Genomic DNA, 22,909 nt, shown 5'->3' on the forward strand with positions numbered 1-22,909 from the left:
AAGGAGGACCGTAAGTCGATGGAACTGTGGTCATAATTGATTGGCAGGTTATGGATTAATGATTGAGTGCTAGGTCGACACTTGTTTTTAACACCTACACTAGCTGTGGCATTTCTGCGCGAATACTGAGATTGTGGTCAGAGGGGCGAAAGTCAGATGGTTATGCATTAAAAATGAACCCAATTATTAAAGAAGATAAAATAGTTGCAATAAAGAAAAGATATATGCGAGTCAGAACCAGGAAGTGAACTATACTGAAACACACCCAACTTTTCAGTAGAAAAATGCGAGGAATTCAAATTTTTTATAGGAAATCAACTCTTCACGCCCGCATTTTTTAAATTTGCCGCCTTTTTCTACTGACACGGTCGCTGTGCCAGAGTATAGATACAAAATACCTATATTATTTATTTTTAGCGCCTGCAACCAAAACATCTTAAAATATTTGGTTGTGTTCAAGGTGCTATTTTAATTTTCTTGACTTGGTTCTAATTGATAAGCCATTAAGGTTTACTTTTCTTTAAAAATTACCTATCTATCTTGTAATGCACTAGTTGCATTTTGTATGTTCTAACAGTACATAAGACCTAAAAAGGCCTCTGTATTCTGTTCCTATATATAAATAAAAATAAAATAAAATAAATATTATAGGACATTATTACACAAATTGACTAAGTCCCACAGTAAGCTCAATAAGGCTTGTGTTGAGGGTACTTAGACAAAGATATATATAATATATAAATATTTATAAATACTTAAAATAGATAGAAAACACCCATGACTCGGGAATAAATATCCATGCTCATCACACGAATAAATGCCCTTACCAGGATTTGAACCCGGGACCATCAGCTTCGTAGGCAGGGTCACTACCCACTAGGCCAAACCGGTCGTCAAAATATATATATTTCTCGACCGTTATTCACATCTACTTGGGGTCGGCCCTCCTTGTCCTTCTTCTCCACTATTCTGTGTGGTGTCTTTGTCGACGTTCATTTCATTATTCTGTATTTTGTTCGTAACTCACTTTAAAGATTTACCGCTTATGACATACAGCAATATATACCCACATGCAATACGTGATTTTATGTGACATTGCTAAGTGCCGAACCGAGAAAATTACATCAGCATACCTATTCAACAGAATTTGCCGAAGAGCGTTCAACATTGCATTTTATTGTTAAAGCGAAACTGCATAATAATTGCTGTATAAATATTATTGTTTTGGTTAGAAACCTACAGAATACTCATTCTTCTGAAAGAAACTACTGGAAGGTAATTAAAACAGTAGGAAATACTGTTTTGCTAATCTGTGATATAATAAGTTTGAAATTTTCTGAAGTGATTTTTTCGGCTTGAACGTTATAGTTCGTATCATCCACGATGACGCGCAGATTTGTCAAATCTAACCTTTAATAACATGACAATACGATTCAAGGCATGCGTCTTCGTGAATGACACGATCTATAATCGGTTAAACAAAAGGCACTGTTTCTTATATGCAGCGCAGGATTCGGTAGCCGACCACCGAATCCCTAGAACAAGCCTATTTAAAAAGCAATATTATCATCCTATTTATACGGTTCAAATTCATGTAACAGCTCATTAAGAGACTATAACACATTTGTGATCTCCGAATATTTTTACCTGAATGTTAGAGGTTGATTGATACATTACCCACACACAACCGTGGATCTATACCAAAAAATCGGACAAGTGCAAGTCAGACTCGCCCACCGAGGGTTCCGTACTTTTTAGTTTTTGTTGTTATAGCGGCAACAGAAATGCATCTGTGAAAATTTCAACTTCAACCTTTCAACGGACAGCGGATTACCCTTTTTGTACGGAACCCTAAAAAGCCGCCTTGCTTAGACTTATTTTAAGAAATAATAGTAAGTTACCTTTTATGATTTCCGTAGATGATATAATGACATCACTTTCATCCATTCTCACTTTGTAGCACAGGAATGCTGCTGTTTTCCTTATCTTGATGCTTTCCGATCAGTCGGCCGTCATTGCTTTAATTTGCTTGATTTTGGGGTAAAATCTTATGTATAACTTGATTGATATTCTGAAATAAATGATAAATTGCTTATGTTAGTTCTAATACATAATAATTGAACCTACCTACCGACATGACATAAATGTATTAATATCCACTACCTAAAGGCTGTATGGAAGAGATTGCTTTTTAACGATAAGACCGCCTGTTGTTTACCTCTTCTTTATTTTCTTTATTCTTGTATTGTTTTCTATATTGAAGTGTGCAATAAAGTGTATTTGTATTTTATTGTATTGAATATTGAATTGAATAATAGTAAATAAAAAATAATAGTAAAAAATCTCTTTATGACTAAATTCTACCCAGAAAGTGTGAATCGGTCGAACTTTCGTAGTCAGACCAAGCTTAGTTGGCTGCGATTTTGATAGCCCAGCCTGTGTAAGTGTTAAGTAAACATCATAATTTCATAGAAAATTTGTTGTTTAAAACACTTGCACTGTCTGGGCTGCCAAAATCGCTGCCAACTTATCTTGGTCTGACTCTACACTAATAGTATTACTCCAAATAGAATAATTGCCCATGTTCTTTCGTACTCCACCAGACTGTGTTACCCCTTTATGTGTCATCCTTTTTTATATTTTGGGAATGGCTTATTTAATGAACTAATATAACATTTTATTAACTTATTCAACCCGAATCCAGCTGCTATAATACTCAAAGAGTGTTGGTATTTAAACTTCATTTATATAATAATAATAATAATAATTCAGCCTATATACGTCCCACTGCTGGGCACAGGCCTCCTCTCATGCGCGAGAGGGCTCGGGCTATATAGTCCCCACGCTAGCCCAATGCGGATTGGGGACTTCACATACACCTTTGAATTTCTTCGCAGATGTATGCAGGTTTCCTCACGATGTTTTCCTTCACCGAAAAGATAGTGGTAAATATCAAATGATATTTCGTACATAAGTTCCGAAAAACTCATTGGTACGAGCCAGGATTTGAACCCACGACCTCCGGATTGAAAGTCGGACGTCATATCCACTCGGCCACCACCACATCCTTTAAACTTCATTTAGGCAGTGATATTTCACTCAGAAATTTGACAAATTTGGCTTAGAGGTGGCCTATGTCAAAGACAGTCTGATGATGAAGAAACAGAAAAAGAGTAAAAACATAAATAAATAAATGGATACTTGTATAATTGTAAAAGAAAATGTAAAGATGTATGTGTCAGGAATAAAGGCTATTTCAATTCAAAGTTTAAGTATCTTTACAAATAAACATGTAACAAAGTTATAAATGCTTCAATATAACTACATAACTGGTGCCTTTATTGCTTAAAGGCAATTAACTTATGCTTACATGTGGGTATCATATTACTAATAACAAACATGAAAAGGGTTCACAGTATTGTGAATGAAGTGATTCATTCATTCAAGTAGATATAAAAGTATTAAATAATATAGTTGTTAAATGTATTTCACAGTACATAACCACCTTAGTAACTAGAACTATATGTGCGTATGTCGAACATTTAAAGGGCCATATGTACTGTAATATGTTGTACATGTGTGAAAAATTCTAACTTTTCACACATGTATCGTAATGTACTATTTATTTCTTTTAAACTTTATTGTACATAAAATGGTACAAATGGCGGACTTAATGCCTCATGGCATTCTCTAGCAGTCAACCAGAGGGCCAAAAAGAAAAATGTCAACTATTTTTAAGTAAGACCATTCATATTAGTATGCAGCCAATCTTAAATCCTTCAACTTCTTATCTGTGTTTTATAAAGATGCTGACCGAATTGTTAGTCTTATTTCATTTTCATCACACTTGCTCGAAAAAGTTCTTATTTCATGCAGGTGTACTGAAGGACAAAGGCCTATTTTGTTCCCGCGGGAATTATGGATTGTGGAAAAAAAAACAATAATTCCCTAGGGAGTCATGGATTTTTTTTTTTATTATGTTACTTATTCATACAAACTAAGTAGCATAAATGAGTTTTACTTTTAAAATACTGATGAAATTTAATTGTTTTGTTTATGTTCAAAATTAAATAATTTGATTAATTTTTAAAGCTGTTTAAAATATTTTTACATAATTTTCAATCGTGGCTGAATGCCGAATAGGTCTGTGCCCCTCGATGCTAACCTGTCAAGAAATTACAAAACGCCGGCCGAATGTTTGATATGTCACCATATTCAAGAATTGTTTCATTTAAATTGTAGCATTTTCTTCGCAAGTGTGATGAAAAACATTGTGTGTAACTCTGGGGGTAAGAATATTGCAAACTTTTGTCTTTAATTCCCCCCCACCGTTGCATAATGTACTATTTTTTTTTGAACATTTTTTTCTGAATACAGTGTGTCCAAGGTTTTGAACCCATGATTTTTGATGACCAAACACTATATCGAGGGGTAAGTGGTCAAACCTGATAACTCGAGCACAAGGGTTTTCAAATTGGAACTATATGTGACATACATGGAGTTCTAATTTGAATGAAAAAATATTATGATACATGAATGGTTAAAAATAAGAAATTATAAATACGGCATATTGGTAGCATATGCCTTATCAGCAGAGATCGGTCATTAGGTTGCCATATTGAGATCCAGTACATATGCTTTGTATGAATATGGTAGAACACCCCCAAAATATTGATTTAATAAATTAAAATAAAATAACATTATATCAAAGAATTAATAATGTGTTTTAATTAAATATTCTCTGAAAAAACTCTGAGAGAAAAGTAATTTATACATACCAATCAAAAACATCAAAACCCTCAAAATATTTATTTGATTGTTAACAAAAACATTACTTAAGTAGTGATTAAGTATGATTTACTACTAAAAACATTTAAAAAGATAAAAAAACATTAGTGGCGTCCAAATCGCTAATCACTGCTTATCAGATAAGTATAATAACAAAGAATCATTTTGTGCAGTTGAATGACCTATACTTTGAATACCTGTACTGCAAATGTATTATAACAAAGTGGTTATCAGTGTTGATGCATTGATTGTCAATTTTATTTAGGTATCAATTGTGTTTTAATAGAAAAATCAAGCTCTATATCCGTTTACCTACAGACCAGACACATGTGGGCTGCAGGTAAGTGGATTTGTAACAGTCATGTTTCCTTAAAAGATAACTAGTTAGAAAGTTCAGTTTTTTGCGATTGAATATTGAGCAATCGATGCAAACATACAACTTACGTTTTTAGTTAAAAAACAAATTAATAAAATATATTAAACTTTAGCGTTCAAGCAAAAACTGTAGGCTAATTTACATGAACGATATAAATAGATTTGTTCTTACCATAATATTCTTAATAGATAAATCCGGGACTTCGGCGAATAACCTTGATTGTTGACACTAAACAACTCTTCTTCAGTACGATTTCGAACAGCCGACGCGGCGGCTTAAAACCGATTAACACTTTGACTTACAAAATAACATACACGGAAAACTATAAACAATACCCAGAGTACTTTTTTCGTCCACATTTCTGGTCCATTGTAAGGATATACGAAGCAGTTGCCATCAGAGGCTTAGCGTAGGAGTCGGTTTATTAAGGCGTGGGCCGATCTCTACTCAAACAAAAGGCCAGTTTAACGCGCAAATCCGCGGAACCTTCAATCCACTTAAATCTTCAATAACACTAGCTTAACATCCCATTCAGAATCCAATATAACACTCGTGAGATCGAGCGGCGTAACGTATAAGTATACAACGAATGATAAAATTGATAACATGTAAACAGAAGCACCGGTCGTAACGAAGAATAACAACAGCACAATTGATTATAACGACGCAAGGTCACGGATTCACTATGTTCGTTGCGAGTGCAATTTAATTCTTCGCCATTACGGCATGACGTTTGTACACCGGAGCCGTTAGAAAAACTCGCTTTGTTTGACATGTCAAAGTCAAATTCGTCTTGGCAACTAGCGCCCTCTTACTACTCCATGATTGGTTGACATTTCTAAAGTATTAATCGCGACCCAAAGTTTGTCTACGGTCAAATGAGTTCTTCTTTGCAGGACAGAACTAGATTTTTTTTTTTTTTTTTTTTTTTTAATTTATTGGCATTAATTGATGGCATGCTTATCAAATTTAACAAATCTCCAAAATCTATCGATAGATGGCGCTGATATAAACATTACACTAAGTTATTTTGTTGTACGATAGATGACGGTAGAAGTATAAACCGCCTTAACGTAAAATATTTTATTTTGCTTTGCAATAATTGCTCTCTCGCTTATTCTGTGCCTCTTACATTTTATATTTATGTATAAAAGTACATATATATAATATTATTAGTGGAGAAAAGAAAAAAAGGGTTTAACAAAATAAAATATATTTCTGTATATTCGTCACAAAATCAGATCGTTTTACTCCTACGCGACTCTATACAATTAACTATTAGCTTTATTAAAATATTTTATTCAAAAAGCCCAACGAGAAATTATATTTTACATTTGGCTCTTACAATATTTTATTCAACAAGTCCAACGAGAAATTTTATTTTACATTTGGCTCAAACGTAAGGTAAATTTGGCACATTTTTAAAAGTAGTTCCTAATTATTTAGTTGTTGGTTGACTACTTTACATCTATCAGCGGCTGCCTTCACTGCGCCGATGACGGCTGATCGGAAACCTGAAACCAGACGAATAACATTTTAGTAAACATGGATAAGTAGGTAGATAAGCATCCTGGTTAACGCAATATTTTAAGTTATTTGGTGTGCGATGTGCCCGATGCGATGCGGAACATTTAACTGGAAAGAAAATCCGATACGTTGCATTGGGCCTTCATTGGGACACCCGCAACATCCAATTCTTTGGAGAATCTTTAATGGCAACTGTACCTATATTATATAAGGACTTCATGAAATTAAAATCAAAAGGAATTTACCATTCTGTTCCAAGTGATAAGTCCCATCAGCTGTAGACCCAGCAGGGCTGGTTACGTTATCTTTTAACTGCGCAGGATGTCCGCCATTGCGGACCATAGCGGCTCCGCCCAGGGTGGTTTGGGCGGCCAAGCGGAGCGCCAAGTCACGGGGGAGGCCGCAGCGCACGCCACCGTCGGCTAGGGATTCTATTAACATGTAGACCTGGAAATAAGGACGGGATTGTCAATATGTGTTGTGGTAATATAATATATGTTGGTTGTAAGAATCTATGTTTACGAAATGTAGTTCAACTATACTTAAGTAGGTGCTTTTTTTGAGTAGATAATGTGTCTACAATTTTTTGGTCGGTGTTTGTAAATCGAGAATAGGATTTAAAGCAAAAATCCGTGAGTACTTACTGTACTTAGTCCTATGCGTATTTGGCCACAACTCTCAGAAGCTGCTATTGCTTGTCATCAGGGAGGGTTCTCAAAGTTGTCATACATTTATCGTTTTTGGCTGATGTAATTGCGCGATAGTTATTAAGCTTGGTTATTAGGCTTGTATAGGCTTGTAAAAGCGAAAATGCATCAGTCGCTTCTCGCTTCAACCGCTTTTGACACAGCGTTGTAACAATCGTGGGGTGCAGTGGCCTTTGATGAAGAACTTACATAAGCAGGTCCGCTGCCACTCAGCGCCGTGACGGCATCCATCTGGTATTCCGGGACCTCATCGCAGCTCCCCACGGCCCTGAACAGCTGAGCAGCTAGCTTCGCGTCTTCAGCTGTGGCCTTGGCCCCGCGGCTGAGCGCAGCAGCGCCTTCTTTGACGAGGGCGGGAGTGTTCGGCATGACTCGGATTACGCGGGCTTCTGCTGGTAGGTTCTAGAAGTACGATGCTTTATAACAGAATGCAGGAATTTAAAAAAACAAGTAACACAATATATTGGCCTCAAAAAAGGAATTCAATAAAGCTGATACGTATCTGACTACTTAAGAGACCCCGGCAATCTCGGCCGAATTTCACCTTCCCATACAAACGGAGTTTCGTTCTGATTTTAAAACTACGTGTTGGATTGTAATGAAACTTTGCACAAACAATGACATGGTATATCTAGTCCTGTAATTAGTTGTTATAGCTCCAGTTTATAAAACAAACGAAATAGAGCAAAAACAATTTTTCTATGAAAACATTCAATTTGCTGTATTTTTTTTACTATGGTATCTGAAGCTACTTAAACTAATTACAGGACTAGATATACTTTATTCTATAGTAAGTAGTACAAAGTTTCAGAGCAAATCTAGCCAGTCGTTTTAAAATGAGAATGTAACTACGTTTGTATGGAGAACCGAGCTTGCAGAGTGTGGTAATTATATTCTCTCACTGTTCAGCAACCTCGGCTAGAATATATACCTGGTGTCCGTTTCCATCTTCCAGACTGGCCTTGATTTTTTATGTCATCGGAACACTAAAGTTATCTAATTGGTACGGCTTCTGATTTTCCAAGTTTCCAGTCTAGTGTCTGGTGAGACATATATAAGACGTGTTCACCACGAGTTGCACCATCTTGATTTATGCTCGAGGACCTTATCCTATTATCAATTTACGGTAGATACAACGAATTTATACCATTGGTAATTAACAGTTAATAAATAGAGATCCCATTCACCTTCTCAATAGTAGCTGTAGACACTCCCATGGCCACTGAAATGAACAGCTTCCCCTTGGAAGCGGGCAGATCACGGACATCGCGCAGCGCCGGCCCCACGACCTCTGGCTTGACGGACACTATCACCACTTCTGAACGCTCCACCACTGGCTTGTTGTCGAAGATAGCTGTGGCACCCAGGCCCTGGAATTAAAGTGTACAAGGTTGAAAGTTGGTAAGTTATTGTTTAACCGCTCGTGCTAATATTGATACTCGAGCAAGCGAAAGATTCCAAAATTGAACCACGAGCGTAGCGAGTGGTTCGAGAAGGGGAATCTTGAGCGATGCGAGGGTTTAAAGGCACTAGGGTTAAACAAACTTTGCCTCCGAGTGAAACACATAATTTTTCACCACACCAACGCGAGTAAAATACTAACTATGAAATACCTACCAAAAAATAAAACCAAATCAAATTCAAATGAACGTAATAAAATATTTATCATTCAAAATCATAATTTAAAAGTCAATTCTACTAGCTAATATAAGGAAACAACTCAAAATTTGCATGTGACAACTTTACCCCACATGTGGATAAAATGCAACTTTCTCATTTGATTCGTATTTGAACAATCAAGAAAGCCTTTACCAGTTGGTGCGGTGAAAAGAGAATTTTAAAATAATGGCAAAGATTATTTTCACGTCAGCAGCTGGAACAAGGGTAATTTGCTACTTAAAAACAGTGAGCAAAATCGCATTTTGCTCACTGAGTGAGACAAAATAACATTCAAGTGACCTTCATATTCGAATGTCATTTCAACGTGCGGGGCCTAATACAAGTTCGAAGTATTTGGATTCTATTGTCTTTGTCCCTTTCACGTCATTAGCAAAAAGAAAGAGACAAAAAAGTGCATACGTAATTCAACGATATATTGACGGTTTATAATAGACCCCCGAAATAAGTCAGACCGCATCGTTCCAAAACACCCTACGGGTTTTCATTCGTCATAATTAATGAATGAAATAAAAGTTTAAAATTTAATCAAAATACCATATTTTACGTATTTTAATATACAATCAAAACAATATACTCATACAAATTTACGCAATTGTTACGCAGTAAATAATTCTACTTAACGATTTTTAAGGATCTCTACTATAGTTGACAAATACTAGTATCCGCAATTCGGACCGTATCTTACAAAGTTTTTTTTAACAAAAAAAAGTTGACGATTGAACTGTCAATTGATGTTCGTTAATTCATTATTTTCGTATCATTTTATTGAAATTTCTTTCGTTTTGTTTTATTGCGGTAATTAAAGTTAATTGTTAGAATACCTTCAGAAAACATGAGTGAAATAGTGATGAAGACGGATTATATTTTTTCAGGTTGTATTTTTTGATGGCTGACTGACGTGAAAAATTTTGTGTACTACACGAGATCAAAGTTATTTACATCTCGTGTGCTTTTGAGTCCCGTGCAAGCGAAAGATTCTATAATAGATTCACGAGCGTAGCGAGTGAATCTAATTTAGAATCTTGAGCGTAGTAAGCAATCAAAGAAATATAAAACTTTGCTCTCTTGTTGTACAAATAACTATTATTATCGTTAAAATATGAGAATCAAAATCATCAATAGCAACACTTTATGAAAATATTATGTACTAATCTAGTAATGCAAGTTTAGCACCGCAAATTCATTAAATTCTACCTAGAAATTTTAAAACTCAGTCGTTTGCATCGTATTAGTGATATATACTTTATTGATAAGAAATCTTGATTTCGTAATTCACGATCTTATCATTGTTTACCTATTTAGTTATTAGTTATTTTGCACTATTTGAGTTCATTAGACCGTGCAGGCGCACGTACGTGTTTCAATTACAACAAGAGGCGATTAGAGCTTGGTGTGAAGCAACTGATTATCTTTATCTAGATCTAAATGTCAATCATAGGATTTATATGTAAGCAATATTGTCGCACATCTATTAACTGATGTTATCAGCATTTGATATTTATCAGTGGCTTTTTGGTGAAGGAAAACATAGTGAGGAAATCGGACTAGTCTCAACAAGGCCTAGTTACCCTCTGGGTTGGAAGGTCAGATGGCAGTTGCTATCGTAAAAACTAGTGCCTACGCCAATTCTTGGGATTAGTTGCCAATCGAACCCCAGGCTCCTATGATCAATGGAAAAATGCCGGACAACGCCAGGAAGATGATGATGATCTTTTAACTGATGTTTTATTACGTACAAAACTGAAAGACAGGCAATGATGCTCGATTCTGGGAATGGAAGATGTGAAGGTGTGTTTCTTTTCTTTAGCTTTTCTAACGCTTAGAAAGAATCGAGAGAGGTTAGGTAGGTATATCTTTACAATATCCGCACTCGTAAATTACGTAAATCATTACAAAGCTGAATATTCTATACTTACTCAAATGATAATAGTAAACAAAAGTGCTACAGCTATTCAGCGGGCGATATCAACTGTGATAACCTCACTTTAACGCTTTGATGAATACCCACTTTAAGTATTTGTACCTACAAATAAAAGAGTTTTCTACCGACAATATTAGATGTAATCATACGCATATCTTGTAGTTGTACCTATCAAAAGGACCGACCACAATGTGACAATAAACACAATGTAGCACTTTAGATATATCGACACTGACACTTGTGCAAGAAAACTTGTATTAAGACGTAATTGTTTTATTAACTTTGTTGTTTATTAAATAAGACTTCTATACTTCACCTAGGTACATGTAACTACGTATTTTTATTACATGAGGGAAGTAAACAATTATTTATATAGGTAAGGCATTATCAAACACAATAAAACACATAAGTAGCTACGAGCTAGAGTACCTACGTAGACTGGTAAAGTTTGCAAACCTATTTATAAACACAGTGAGCTTTGGAAAATTTTTGTATGTAAGTAGTTTTATTATTTAGATACTTATTGAATGAGGTTAAAAACCCACAGATTATAATGGTTTAAATTGTTAAAACAAAAATCTGTGATCTGCTGCGTTGCCCTTTATCCTCATAGAACCGTGTATTGTGTTTATTAATACTTTATTTTTAATTATTTTGCATGCTTAACATTTCTTTGTACAAAGTACGCCCACGCCTGTTCACGCCTTTCCTGTAGACATCGCAAAGTTAAGAGCTATCATAAGCATTGATATTTTTTACGTTTTGACTTACTGACGGGATATTTTTTTTTCATTACTTTGTACCCGAGTCGTTAACTTTGAATGAGAAACCTTTTACCACTACGTTACCCTAGTACCGTTTTATTTAGGTACACTGAGGTAAGAGGCACCTTACCTTAAGGGCATCTTACCTTAAAGGCTTCAGCACTGGCGGTATCAGCAGGGTGAACGCTGGCTGTAATTTCTTCAGGTTTCGCCAACCCTGAAATAAAAGTTTGAATTAATTTCGTTATAACAAAAGGCGAATAGAAGCAACCAAAATCACCCTGGAGTGTGGTGTGGGTGGACTTTATTAGAAAATGTAAATCGCACATAAAACATTTTCACGTAAAATGTTGCTACGACGAAACTATAAAGGCTGTCAAATGTTATCAGTTCGCACGTAGAGGCAAGCTATAACTCCACAAGCACTAACTTTACAAACTTTACATTACCTTGGCTTGGCCGTTTCGTTACTACAAGAACTATTGTATAACAGAAAAGTAATGAAGTGAATACATTTTTCACGTTACGCCCATGTGATGGTAGCGAAACGGCCAAGCCCCTCTTTTGCTTTGGGGGTTGCAAATATAAATTGGGAAATTTCCACATCGAAAAATTTCGGAAACTTCTGTTATTTTTGCATGGGGCTCTAAATTGTCCGTTTCCAAAATGAAAGTTTCCATTAATTCCTATGAAATTTCCGAAAATCCCAACCTTATTAAAACTTTCCTTAACTTACACATTTGTAGTTCTAAATACATTCAAGCGCAATATAGCTTAATATCCATATACAGTGACCCATTTTAATTGGTTTAGATTGTATTCTGAGAGCTTGTTATGTAAATATTTACCCGCAGAAATGAACCCGTTGGCCAGAGCGAAGGCCAGGCGGCCGCCCCCGATGAACCCGATCTTCATGGCTTCAGACACTGAAACTGGAACAAACAGCAACGATGACCGGTCTACCGTTTCACTGAGGCACGCGGTAAGAAGTATTATGGTCAGCTACATAACGGCTATATGCCATGATACGACCTTGACTTGCAATGCATCCAACCGATAAAGATCGTAGTAAATGTAGCATATTAAATCTGAATATCGCTCATTATCACTGATATCACAATACAATCAATAATGTTAAGTTGTCAAACACTTATACACTAAACAGTAGGTAACGATGCAACCAACAGTGGGGTCAGATTTGGCGAAAATGAATAACTAAAGTTGCCAAATAAGTAGACTTTTTTTTTCGTTGGCGATCGATAGGTACAGATTGATATCTTATACCGAAACCCACCCAATAGTTAACTTTTTAAATTGCGTAGTCTGACTCAACTCTAGAACCCTTTTCAAAACTTCAAGAATCCATTTTAAAACTATTATTTAAGTATTTTTCTTCAACAATGAACCTGAATATATTACCGGACACACACAATCTATCATTAAGAGGCTGTCAATACCTAAAGCGCGCACACTGTCTATTTGTATCGGAGTAAATGAGATAGCACTGTCGCATGTTACTGGGCCTGGGCAAGGGAATAATAAGAAAAATATTTAAATAAAAAAAGTGGATTATTAGTGTAATATTTTACTCAACCACGGTTTAGATATAAATGTTTTGAAATTGTGATTTTAATTGCAGACCTATAAGTCAAAACAATAAAGACATAAAACCGTTTAATTGTGATTTTAAGACCAATCTTTGCAATTATTTTCTATCGAGCCGATTTCGTTCAATCGTGTATCGAGTACAACCACGGTCTTCGAAATATAATTAATATGAACATATATTTTTCTTACTTGACTAAAACAAATAGTCTTTCTTAAAAAACTGTTTACAGGTTAAATTTCAAAGTCAAAAAATAGGCTCTGTGTTTTTTATAAAACTTGTAGCATTGTTGATATATTTATTATTACTTTAATATTATTGTAAATCACTATATGTAGTAATAAAAACTTAGTGTTGTAATCTTTTATGTTATTTTAGTAAATAATTAATAAAATAATTTTCCTTTCTTTACGTAATTTACAACTTCCAGATCTCATATGGGCTCTGCCATTATTTAAATATATAATTATATAATTTACTATTTATATGGCTGACTATTTTAAAATGGACCGTAGCTTTGTCTCTCTTATTTAAGTGACGAAATGAATCGTTTGATGTCTGGGATAGCAAATGTAGCAGAGCTCTTAGCGCATAACCGGGAGATGTGAGTTCGATTCTCAGCCTGGGCAATTATTATTTTTGTTCCAGAAAAATTCCCACTGGGTAAAAGAGTAGCTCCGTCTTTTCCTTATTCTTCCTTTTTTATTTTCCTTGAAGTTTATACTTACATGGGGGATTTCTTTGCTTTAATGCGTATGGAATGTTTGTTCAATGTAATGCCTATTAAGTTCACCCACGGGTTTAAACCCAGTAGGCTAAAATTATACTTTTGTATGAATTTAAAGGACGAATAGATGGTAGATAGATAAGTATTTAAACAAGAATTTATAGTGTACATGCAGTTAGTTTTATAGCTTTCTAAGTTATGAACAAAAACGGTGAACAGCTACCGCATTTGATTGACAAGGTTGGACAATTAGCCGCTAGGTGGCAATGAGCCGCTCAGTCGATACACTTGAGTAAAAATAGACTCAAGAGTACTAGACTCAGCTGGCAGATTGATGGTACTAGAGTCAATAGACTAAATCATTGGTTCATTAACGCCAATTGCCTTTCACTTAACAGCTAGCAAACTTTTGTCTATACGCATCTTTTGTTTTGATGATAAAATAGAAGTAAATTCGTTAGTAATTAGAGTAATGAGTAATGATTACCATTAACAACAATTGTTATCACCAAATGCTGATCCCGTGACCTCGGCTAACGTGAATAGAGCTAATGCGCAAAAAACATTTCGTAGAAAAACCCAAAGCGATAAGCGTATCGCGCAATATTGAGCACGTAATTGTTACTAACTGGGTTAAACATGTTTGTGATGCAGCTTCTTGTTGCACTGGCCCCCTATATAAAAGAGGGTGCCCTTACGGTCGAGACATTTCGGCTTATACGCTTGAGGAAAATGGTAAGTTACAATTAATATTTGAAAGCTTGTATTAACTTTGTAAGCTCCCATTCTAATAAGTGCTTTTTATTTCAGATGGGAAATAACCAGAGGCAATTTATTGTAGTGGAATTTCTGGTGTTACCTTATGAAGGTATTGACAAGTTTGTTGTTGTACCAGACCTGTGGCTTATAGTACGTAGGCCGGTAAACCAGAGCGCTTTTGTATCATATCCTGATAATGAAGGTCATGAAGTTGTTAGAGATCGTGTTAAGAGACGAGAAGAATATAATGACCAGTGGAGGTTTTATAAAGCAAAAATTAGACATGTTTCTGGTGAGAATTTTACGGTTATGATTAAAAAAATAGTTATGGTTTAGATAATAAAAAATAGTAATATATTTTTATTTTTTAGAGACATACGAAGGTACAGAAAATTGGATTGCAATAAATAATTGTACAGACAAAGAAGAAGTTACTACAAGAAGAAATTACCAATTTAGAGCTAAAAGAAGACTAAGGTTAAATCCTTATAACTTTCAAGCGCCATCTACTGACCACCTGTACTACCAAAGAGAGGAAACCAATGACCTAATTTCTAAATTCCAAGATATGGCAGTAACTTGCTTAGAATATCGAAAAACTACGACGTAATACTGAAAGATGGCGCCACTGCGTTACTGATCCTACCCCGATATGACAAGTAATTAGTTTATTTTATAGCCGTCCATAAAAACCCGGCGTTATAATTTTAGGTTAAGTTGTGAATGAACAAGTTTTACTGTAATGCACACTAATATACAAATGATTAGGTACTATAGCGTAGTATTATTTCCTACTGTTGTCACTCTGAGTCACGGTCACATTTTGCCTACTAAAATTTTTGATATTTGTCCCTGAAGTTTTTTCCAGTAAACTTCGTCAGCGATAATGAAATGTTTGGAGCATAATTTTATTTTATTTATTGTGGTCGCAATCCTTATAAGGTAATAACATCCATTGTTAGGCACTTTCCGCAATTATGATACATAAAAACACAATATTTCATTAATTTTAAGTAATTAATAAGTTTTGTTGTTAATTATGGTGAAATATTCATAAAAATAAACCTACTCCAAAATCTGTATCGAAATCGGCTTGTTAACCTTTTCACGTTCCTCTTAATTCCCCGAAATGACCAATGGCCGATCTGATGTCATCCTTGTTCTTTGTTATCGACAGGACGTAAGTAAATTAGGCCGATAAGCTACCGACCGTAGGTAGCCATTAAAAACTGTCGCCATAACATTAATCGTTTCGCGAAAACATTATCCAGAGAATAAAGGCCGCTTTGTTTATTGAAATACATATTGTGGTTTAGCGATATGAATTTGTTTGCGTACTTCCAGAGCTATTTCAGACACTCTGGGTCTTTCCCGCTTTATTGCTTGGCCATTTTATGACTTAATCCCACGCCCTGTTTGAACACGCAATGATATTTCTCACAACGAAATAACGTAAGTATAAATTATAGGTAAAGTGTTTTGCGCAGTTGCTAAAATAACAATATGGTTTGAAAAGATGTCGATAACCCAGACAACCTTTATTCATATCTAGAAGCGCAAATTACTAAGGTGACCTAGCAGTCAGGTTCATTTGAATAACTGCGGCTGCCCAATTTCAAAACGCAGTAAGTGACAAAAAATGTGTTGAATGAAATCAGTCTAATCGGGCTCATACGACTTTATCATTACAAAAAATACTAAAAGAATGATTTTAAAAACATTTGTCTCTTACTGAGTTTGGAAATTGAGCAACCGATTTGTGGGTTTCTGTATGCATACATTTATTTTATCGATTAGGACTAAATGTTATTTCTGGATACGCATCAATTGAGTTACAGCTGGGAAAAGTCGATATAATATCGATAAAATATATGAAGAAGAAATAAAGCCGGTAAAATTTCCGCTGATATTTTATTAGTACAATTGTTTATTATTGAGCAGTGAACGTATAACACCTAGAATTTTTCAGTATAAACTTTTTAACTTCAAAATAACAAAGAATATTTTTTTTTCTATGGTTCTTTTATTAGTTACAAGGACAGGAGAGTATATATAAATATATATAATATATACTATGCAAATGTATAGTCAACTGCAAAGCACAGTAAAAACAAATTTGTTACTTATCGGCTGTCTAATTACCGACGGAGGGTAAAAGTTAATATTTACCCTCCGTCGGTAATTCGCCAGTTGGTAAATAATAGTGTTTTTTTACTATATTTTGGTATATTTACCACAAAAAAAGCTTGTTTCCTTACAAGAAAGAAAAACTTTAAAGAATAATATTTTTTTACGGCTTAAGTATCAATCATTACTCATCCCTATAGCAATTCCACTATATAAGGCAGAAAACAATGTTCGTTGCTTTATTCCCGCTTTGATCACGGTCAAAACAACATCTCCCAGTTAATATTCACATTAAAATTAAAATCAAAGGTAATTATTGTGCAAACTTAGAGTTTAATTTTCAGGTTTTGCCTTATAGATACATATGAAATAATATTATAGACATAGATATAAAATGAGCAACAAATAACTAAATGAATTGTCATTTTTTCAGATGGAGAGTCGTTGGGCGCGAATGAAGCGTAGGGGTAACCAGTCAAGGCCAATGATTGAAAAAAAAAATGGTAAGTGTTTAACTTTATAACTTAAAGACAAAGACGTAACACTTAAAATTTTTTTAAGTGTTTATAACTTCATTAGATTTTTGACTAAAATAATTATTTTTTATTTTCAGTTACGGACCCGAAGAACCGGGTGAAAGTGGTATTAGACCTGAAATCGCTGGGGGAATTTATGAAAAATGTTACCCGATCGACTTGTTGCCATAGAATGGCAGTATTTCCGTTATTCGATGAGGAGAGAAAATCAATTGGTTATGCTGAGTACGTGGACCCCTCGAGCGATGGCACTGCCGGTCAATTTCTGTTACGAGACCTTAACATTGACATAGTGTCGTGTGATCGCGAGATTACATCAGAAGAAGAAGAAGAAGAAGAAGAAGAAGAAGTAGAATTAGAAGAAGAAGAAGAAGTAGAATTAGAAGAAGAAGAAGTAGAATTAGAAGAAGAAGAAGAAGTAGAATTAGAAGAAGAAGAAGAAGTAGAATTAGAAGAAGAAGAAGAAGAATTAGAAGAAGAAGAAGAAGAAGTAGAATTAGAAGAAGAAGAAGAATTAGAAGAAGAAGAAGAAGAAGTAGAATTAGAAGAAGAAGAAGAAGAATTAGAAGAAGAAGAAGAAGAAGAAGTAGAATTAGAAGAAGAAGAAGAAGTAGAATTAGAAGAAGAAGAAGTAGAATTAGAAGAAGAAGAAGAAGAAGTAGAATTAGAAGAAGAAGAAGTAGAATTAGAAGAAGAAGAAGTAGAATTAGAAGAAGAAGAAGCAGTAGAAGAAGAAGAAGAAGTAGAATTAGAAGAAGAAGAAGAAGTAGAATTAGAAGAAGAAGAAGAAGTAGAATTAGAAGAAGAAGTAGAATTAGAAGAAGAAGAAGCAGTAGAAGAAGAAGAAGAAGAAGAAGTCGAATTAGAAGAAGAAGAAGAAGAAGAAGAAGAAGAAGATTTAGTACGATAGTTTTTTAATCTAAATTTTAAGAACTTAATACACTGAAAAAAAAAAAATTGCTATCATAACAAAAAACAGGACTACGCAGCTATTTGTTATGATAACAAAACTAAATTGGTTAATGAAACCAAGCGATGTTTGTTGTGGTAAGTAAAGTGAAGTTGCTGCTGTAACAAATGATATGCGTTAAAGAAAAATTTTTCAAATACACATATTAGGATCGTTTCCATTTAGGGCTTAACACGAGACAAGGGTAGACGGAAGTATAAAAAATCTTGTCTCGGTCTCATCAACTCTAAAAAAATTAAGTTTTGTTCAAATATTTATGGAACTGAATAGTATATTTTGCTCAACGCATATCATTTGTTACAGCAGCAACATCACTTTACTTACCACAACAAATATTGCTTGGTTTCATTAACCAATATAGTTTTGTTATCATAACAAATAGCTGCGTAGTCCTGTTTTTTGTTATGATAGCAAATTTTTTTTTTCAGTGTAAAGAATGAATATTTTATTAAATTTTGTAGTACGATTTTTTTTTTACTAGAGAATAAAAATCATTTAGTTTGCTATGTGTCGATATAAACAGTGAAGTATCGAGCATTGCCCATCACTAGTGGCCCCTCGAACCATAAAATTCCTCACTCAGCGGCAACCTTACATTATTCGTCTCTAAGCGCTCGACACTTCGGTCGTATCCGCTGAAATTAAGTAGTGTAAATAAAAAGTCAAGGTAAGAGTATTTCTATACATTTTTTAGTGGTAAAATTGAAGTTTTTGTAATGGTGACACCTTTAGTGTTTCTTATCTTACACAGAAACTAAGCGTTTGCAAAAGCCGGTTTGTTTATGTTATTATCTTTGTTTGAGGCGAGACATACAGTGATTATGCTAGTGATTAGGAAGTAGTAAGGTTAATACCCCAATAGATGGACAGTTATGCATTCTTTTATGTTCTTTTAGCTAAACAGTATAATAATATATAAATAATTATTTCAAATAAACAGATAAAATAAATTTAATTGCATTTGTTAACAATATTTGTCCATCTATTAATGCACTTACTCTAGTAAACATTGTTTTTAGATTTCTAAGATAAACTGAGAACCCAATAACTTACTAATTAAATTGTTTATTTATTTCAGATGAGCCCAATCTCTAGCCAACATTTATTGGAAATTCTCACTGGAAATGACCAGCCTACAACCACAAAACCAGTCCAAAAGAATGAAGATGCTAACCAGATTATTTGTACAGGTAAATTTCATTTTATTAATAAGTGTTTCATGATAATAAATGCTAACTTTATTCAAATTTGGCCGGATGGCTAAGCGGTAGGATGCTTGCCTAAGAGCCAAGGTGGCGTAGGTTCAAATCCTGGTCTGACCTGAAAATATATTTTCCATAGATTTTTAATAAAAATATAATTTTCAATTTACAGATAGCCAACAAGGAGCAACAGCAAATCCACACAAAACACACATCGCGGAGAAGATGGAACGGACTCCGCAGCTGAGGGTTGTCTTGGAGCGGATACCACCCAAAAGATTAGCACAATTGAGATCTGGGGAGCCGAAGGCGAAGCGGTCAAAGTTGACGACTACCACAGCAAAGAGAGTTGACTTGATGTCTGCCAGCCCTGATGAGGATTTTTCAATTACGCAAGTGATTAATAATAACGGCGACGTGGTAGGTATCTACTTAAATGACAACGGCCTTACAAGTGCAGGTCCTGAGCCACAACAGAACGGTCATGAGCGGCAAAATTTGAGTCCTGCTGCACTGTCTGCTGACCTGTTTTATGTAAGGCGACCACCAGCGCCGGGCCATAGTTCAGCCACTACCACGAATGGATTTGATGGCAGCTCCGAAGTTCAAGGTCATCATCACCGAAGACTAGCAGACCCTCGTCTAGCAGCTCATAGAATGTCTGGACCATCTAATAACCAAGCAGTTTATCATATGACGGCACCATCTTCTGAAAGAAATGATCTTGATCATCATCAGAGACAATCAGTCCCTAATGTTACCCCTTCATTTCCTCTAGTAGGCAGCCCTCGGCCCTCAGTAATAGTCCATCATCAACCATCTCACTGGATGAATGCACCATCTCATCAAATACACCATCCCAGGCCTAATAATCAAGTCCATCATCAACCATCTCACTGGATGAATGCACCATCTCATCAAATACACCATCCCAGGCCTAATAATCAAGTCCATCATCAACCATCTCATCGGATGAGTGCACCATCTCATCAAATAGATGGTCTTGGGTCTATTTATTCATCTCACCGGTCGGTGGATCAAATGGCCACTTCGTCCCTCCAAATACCCCATCCCGAGCCAATAAATTCAGTCAATCATTACCCATCTCATCCGATGAACATACCATCTCATCAAATAGAAGGTCTTGGGCCCATGGGTTCATGTCATCAGTCGTTCAATCAAATGGCCCCAATATCCCATCAAATACACCATCCCAGGTGTATTAATCCATCTCATCATTATCCATTTCATCAAATGGCCGGACCATTTCAAGAAGTTTCTTGTCCTAGGCATATGGGTCCAGTTAACCATCAACCATCCCATCAAATAAATGGTCCATGGGCTCCATATTCACCCCATTTAATCGCAGAGCATGACCAGCGACCATCAGTCTCTCATATGGCTGAACCAGCTCATTTCAATTCTTATAGAGAGTTAATCAGCCAAGATACATCTCACCTTCTTCAACTGGACCCAGAGCATAGACCACCTATGCCATACCCTCCTCTATCCCAACAGAATATTCACCATCAAGTTCAATCTCCAACCAGTGAACCAGATGATGAATCTGCTTCTGCTGCAACAAGTCCCCAAACAATTAGTGATACTGATGTCTCTGATAATGAAGAACATTCGGTTCCAGAGAGTAATTTGCAGAATATGAGGCAACAGCTTCTATCAGTCACCAATGACTTTGTCACCGCTTATTCTGCTATTAGCGGAAGCCTTGATGAAATGCAGAGAACTATTTCAGCATTTAAATCAAGACATAACCAAATTTCCAAATCATTCTTAGACTTACTTAAATTAGTCACCATGTGGCGACAATAAGATTTTAATTTTTGATAAGTTTTATTAGTGTTTCAGTATTTTCTAAGTATGATATCATCTAAAATTGTTAAGTAAAAATTAAATATGTAATAAGTGCTATTTCACGCAAGCGCTGTGATCTCAACCAAACCATTCAAATTGTTTAGATTTTTGCATGTGGCGCCACGTAACGGCTAGAAGTAGCCCAAAAGTGCATTTATATGTTTTCGTATCTTAAGGCTTGTTCTCAGTATATTTGATTTAATTGTAAAGTTAATTGTTAGTAATGTGAATTATTAATCTTTAGGTGTTTACAATAAATACTGACTACTAAATTGTTTGTTCTCATCCGTCCCTCGTATTCAAACTTTCCCGCCATTTCTGAAAACTTAATAAGTTTCAACTTCCAATATATATTAAACTGCTGATTTGAAACTGTTGTGACATTTTACTTAATCTATCATCTTAATTTATGCGTAGTATTATAACCACTAATTATGTTAAGTCAATATATTTACAACTAACTAATAAAATGAATGGCTGCTAATTAGCATAATTATTCGTAGTTAAAGGAATCCATGTTGAATGTCACAATTCGATTTCTAAGAAGCGGCTTCTCTTGTTCAAACAAACAAACAAGCAATAAAATATGTATTTTTACTGATTGAAATATTTAATAACGTTAATGAGACAGAAATTTACGTAGAACTTTGTATATTTAAAACAGTGACCACTTCCTGAAGTAGACCCAAGTAGTAACTGAGGTTAGGAGTGCAAATTGATAAGTGAAGTTTACAGAATTACCGATTGTTTTGTTTTCGAATCAATTCGCATAATAATTGAGTAGCTCTATCCCCTCTCCTCCCTCAGTATAGTTACGTGTCGTTTTTGACTACAGTACACGTTTCGCGCGCGAATATAATACACTTGTTTCGTGTGACATTTAAATTCAAGGATTGCAGAGTAAGTTTTAGAATAATTATATTAGAATAAAAAAACTGTCACCATCTAGCGTCTAAAAATAGTAATTTTTTTCAGATGGAGAAAACAAGCAAAAAAAAACGTTTTTTTGTAGTTAAGTTTAAAGATATGCCATTTAAGCACGTGGAAAATTATGTCTGCGTGCCAAAAGAATGGATAATACTCAAAAAATTGGGCCGAAACCGGGTGATTATTATTTACCCGATTGACGAAGATCGGGAAGTGACGACAGGTTGCGCTGAGCGACAGGAAGAGCCCAAAGATGGATGGAGGTTGTGTGCAGCCGAAATAAAATTTAAATCAAGTGAGTAGAAAAAAATAAAGGCGCGAAATTCAAATTTTTGGTGTTAAATTAATAGGAAAATTTGTGCGTGTTTCAGGATCTTTTGAGAATGCCGACCAGTACGCGTTCACGATGAACAATTATAA

At 35.1% G+C, this 22,909-nt stretch overlaps 3 protein-coding genes and 1 long non-coding RNA gene across 5 annotated transcripts in view; 2 read left to right on the forward strand and 2 right to left on the reverse strand.

The window, feature by feature from the left end:
- Positions 1 to 6,241, reverse strand: part of LOC133530704 (dual specificity protein phosphatase CDC14B-like) — a 55,205-nt gene extending 48,964 nt beyond the window's left edge. The window contains exons 1-2 of the mRNA XM_061868725.1: positions 5,336 to 6,241; positions 1,902 to 2,071 (exon numbers count right to left, since the gene is read on the reverse strand). Coding sequence (XP_061724709.1) covers positions 1,902 to 1,947 — 46 coding nt within the window. The 5' untranslated portion in view covers positions 1,948 to 2,071; positions 5,336 to 6,241. The remainder of the gene's footprint in view (positions 1 to 1,901; positions 2,072 to 5,335) is intronic.
- Positions 6,242 to 6,360: 119 nt separating this feature from the next.
- Positions 6,361 to 22,909, reverse strand: part of LOC133530705 (uncharacterized) — a 28,243-nt gene continuing 11,694 nt past the window's right edge. For both annotated transcript variants that reach the window (XM_061868726.1, XM_061868727.1), the window contains exons 2-7: positions 12,612 to 12,695; positions 11,910 to 11,980; positions 8,586 to 8,768; positions 7,588 to 7,800; positions 6,937 to 7,138; positions 6,361 to 6,678 (exon numbers count right to left, since the gene is read on the reverse strand). In XM_061868726.1, the coding sequence (XP_061724710.1) occupies positions 6,599 to 6,678; positions 6,937 to 7,138; positions 7,588 to 7,800; positions 8,586 to 8,768; positions 11,910 to 11,980; positions 12,612 to 12,695 (833 nt within the window). In that variant the 3' untranslated portion in view covers positions 6,361 to 6,598. The remainder of the gene's footprint in view (positions 6,679 to 6,936; positions 7,139 to 7,587; positions 7,801 to 8,585; positions 8,769 to 11,909; positions 11,981 to 12,611; positions 12,696 to 22,909) is intronic.
- LOC133530745 (uncharacterized) lies at positions 14,279 to 15,623 on the forward strand. Its single transcript, XM_061868788.1, has 3 exons — positions 14,279 to 14,831; positions 14,907 to 15,147; positions 15,227 to 15,623. Exons 1-3 carry the CDS (start codon positions 14,736 to 14,738, stop codon positions 15,463 to 15,465), a joined length of 576 nt encoding a protein of 191 aa, XP_061724772.1. The 5' UTR covers positions 14,279 to 14,735; the 3' UTR covers positions 15,466 to 15,623.
- On the forward strand, positions 17,076 to 17,717 carry LOC133530707 (uncharacterized). The gene is made up of 3 exons (XR_009801361.1): positions 17,076 to 17,291; positions 17,416 to 17,485; positions 17,596 to 17,717. It is a non-coding gene; the product is annotated as an uncharacterized LOC133530707 (long non-coding RNA).

Source organism: Cydia pomonella, chromosome 23 (assembly GCF_033807575.1).
Source record: "Cydia pomonella isolate Wapato2018A chromosome 23, ilCydPomo1, whole genome shotgun sequence".
In the NCBI taxonomy this organism is placed as follows: Eukaryota; Metazoa; Arthropoda; class Insecta; order Lepidoptera; family Tortricidae; genus Cydia; species Cydia pomonella.

Excerpts from the sequence above, each read along its gene's own strand:
- LOC133530745 (XM_061868788.1), top strand. The coding sequence starts at position 14,736 with ATGTTTGTGATGCAGCTTCTTGTTGCACTGGCCCCCTATATAAAAGAG. Across the intron at positions 14,832-14,906 it reads TTATACGCTTGAGGAAAATG|ATGGGAAATAACCAGAGGCA; the intron begins GTAAGTTACAAT and ends TTTTTATTTCAG. Across the intron at positions 15,148-15,226 it reads AAAAATTAGACATGTTTCTG|AGACATACGAAGGTACAGAA; the intron begins GTGAGAATTTTA and ends TTTATTTTTTAG.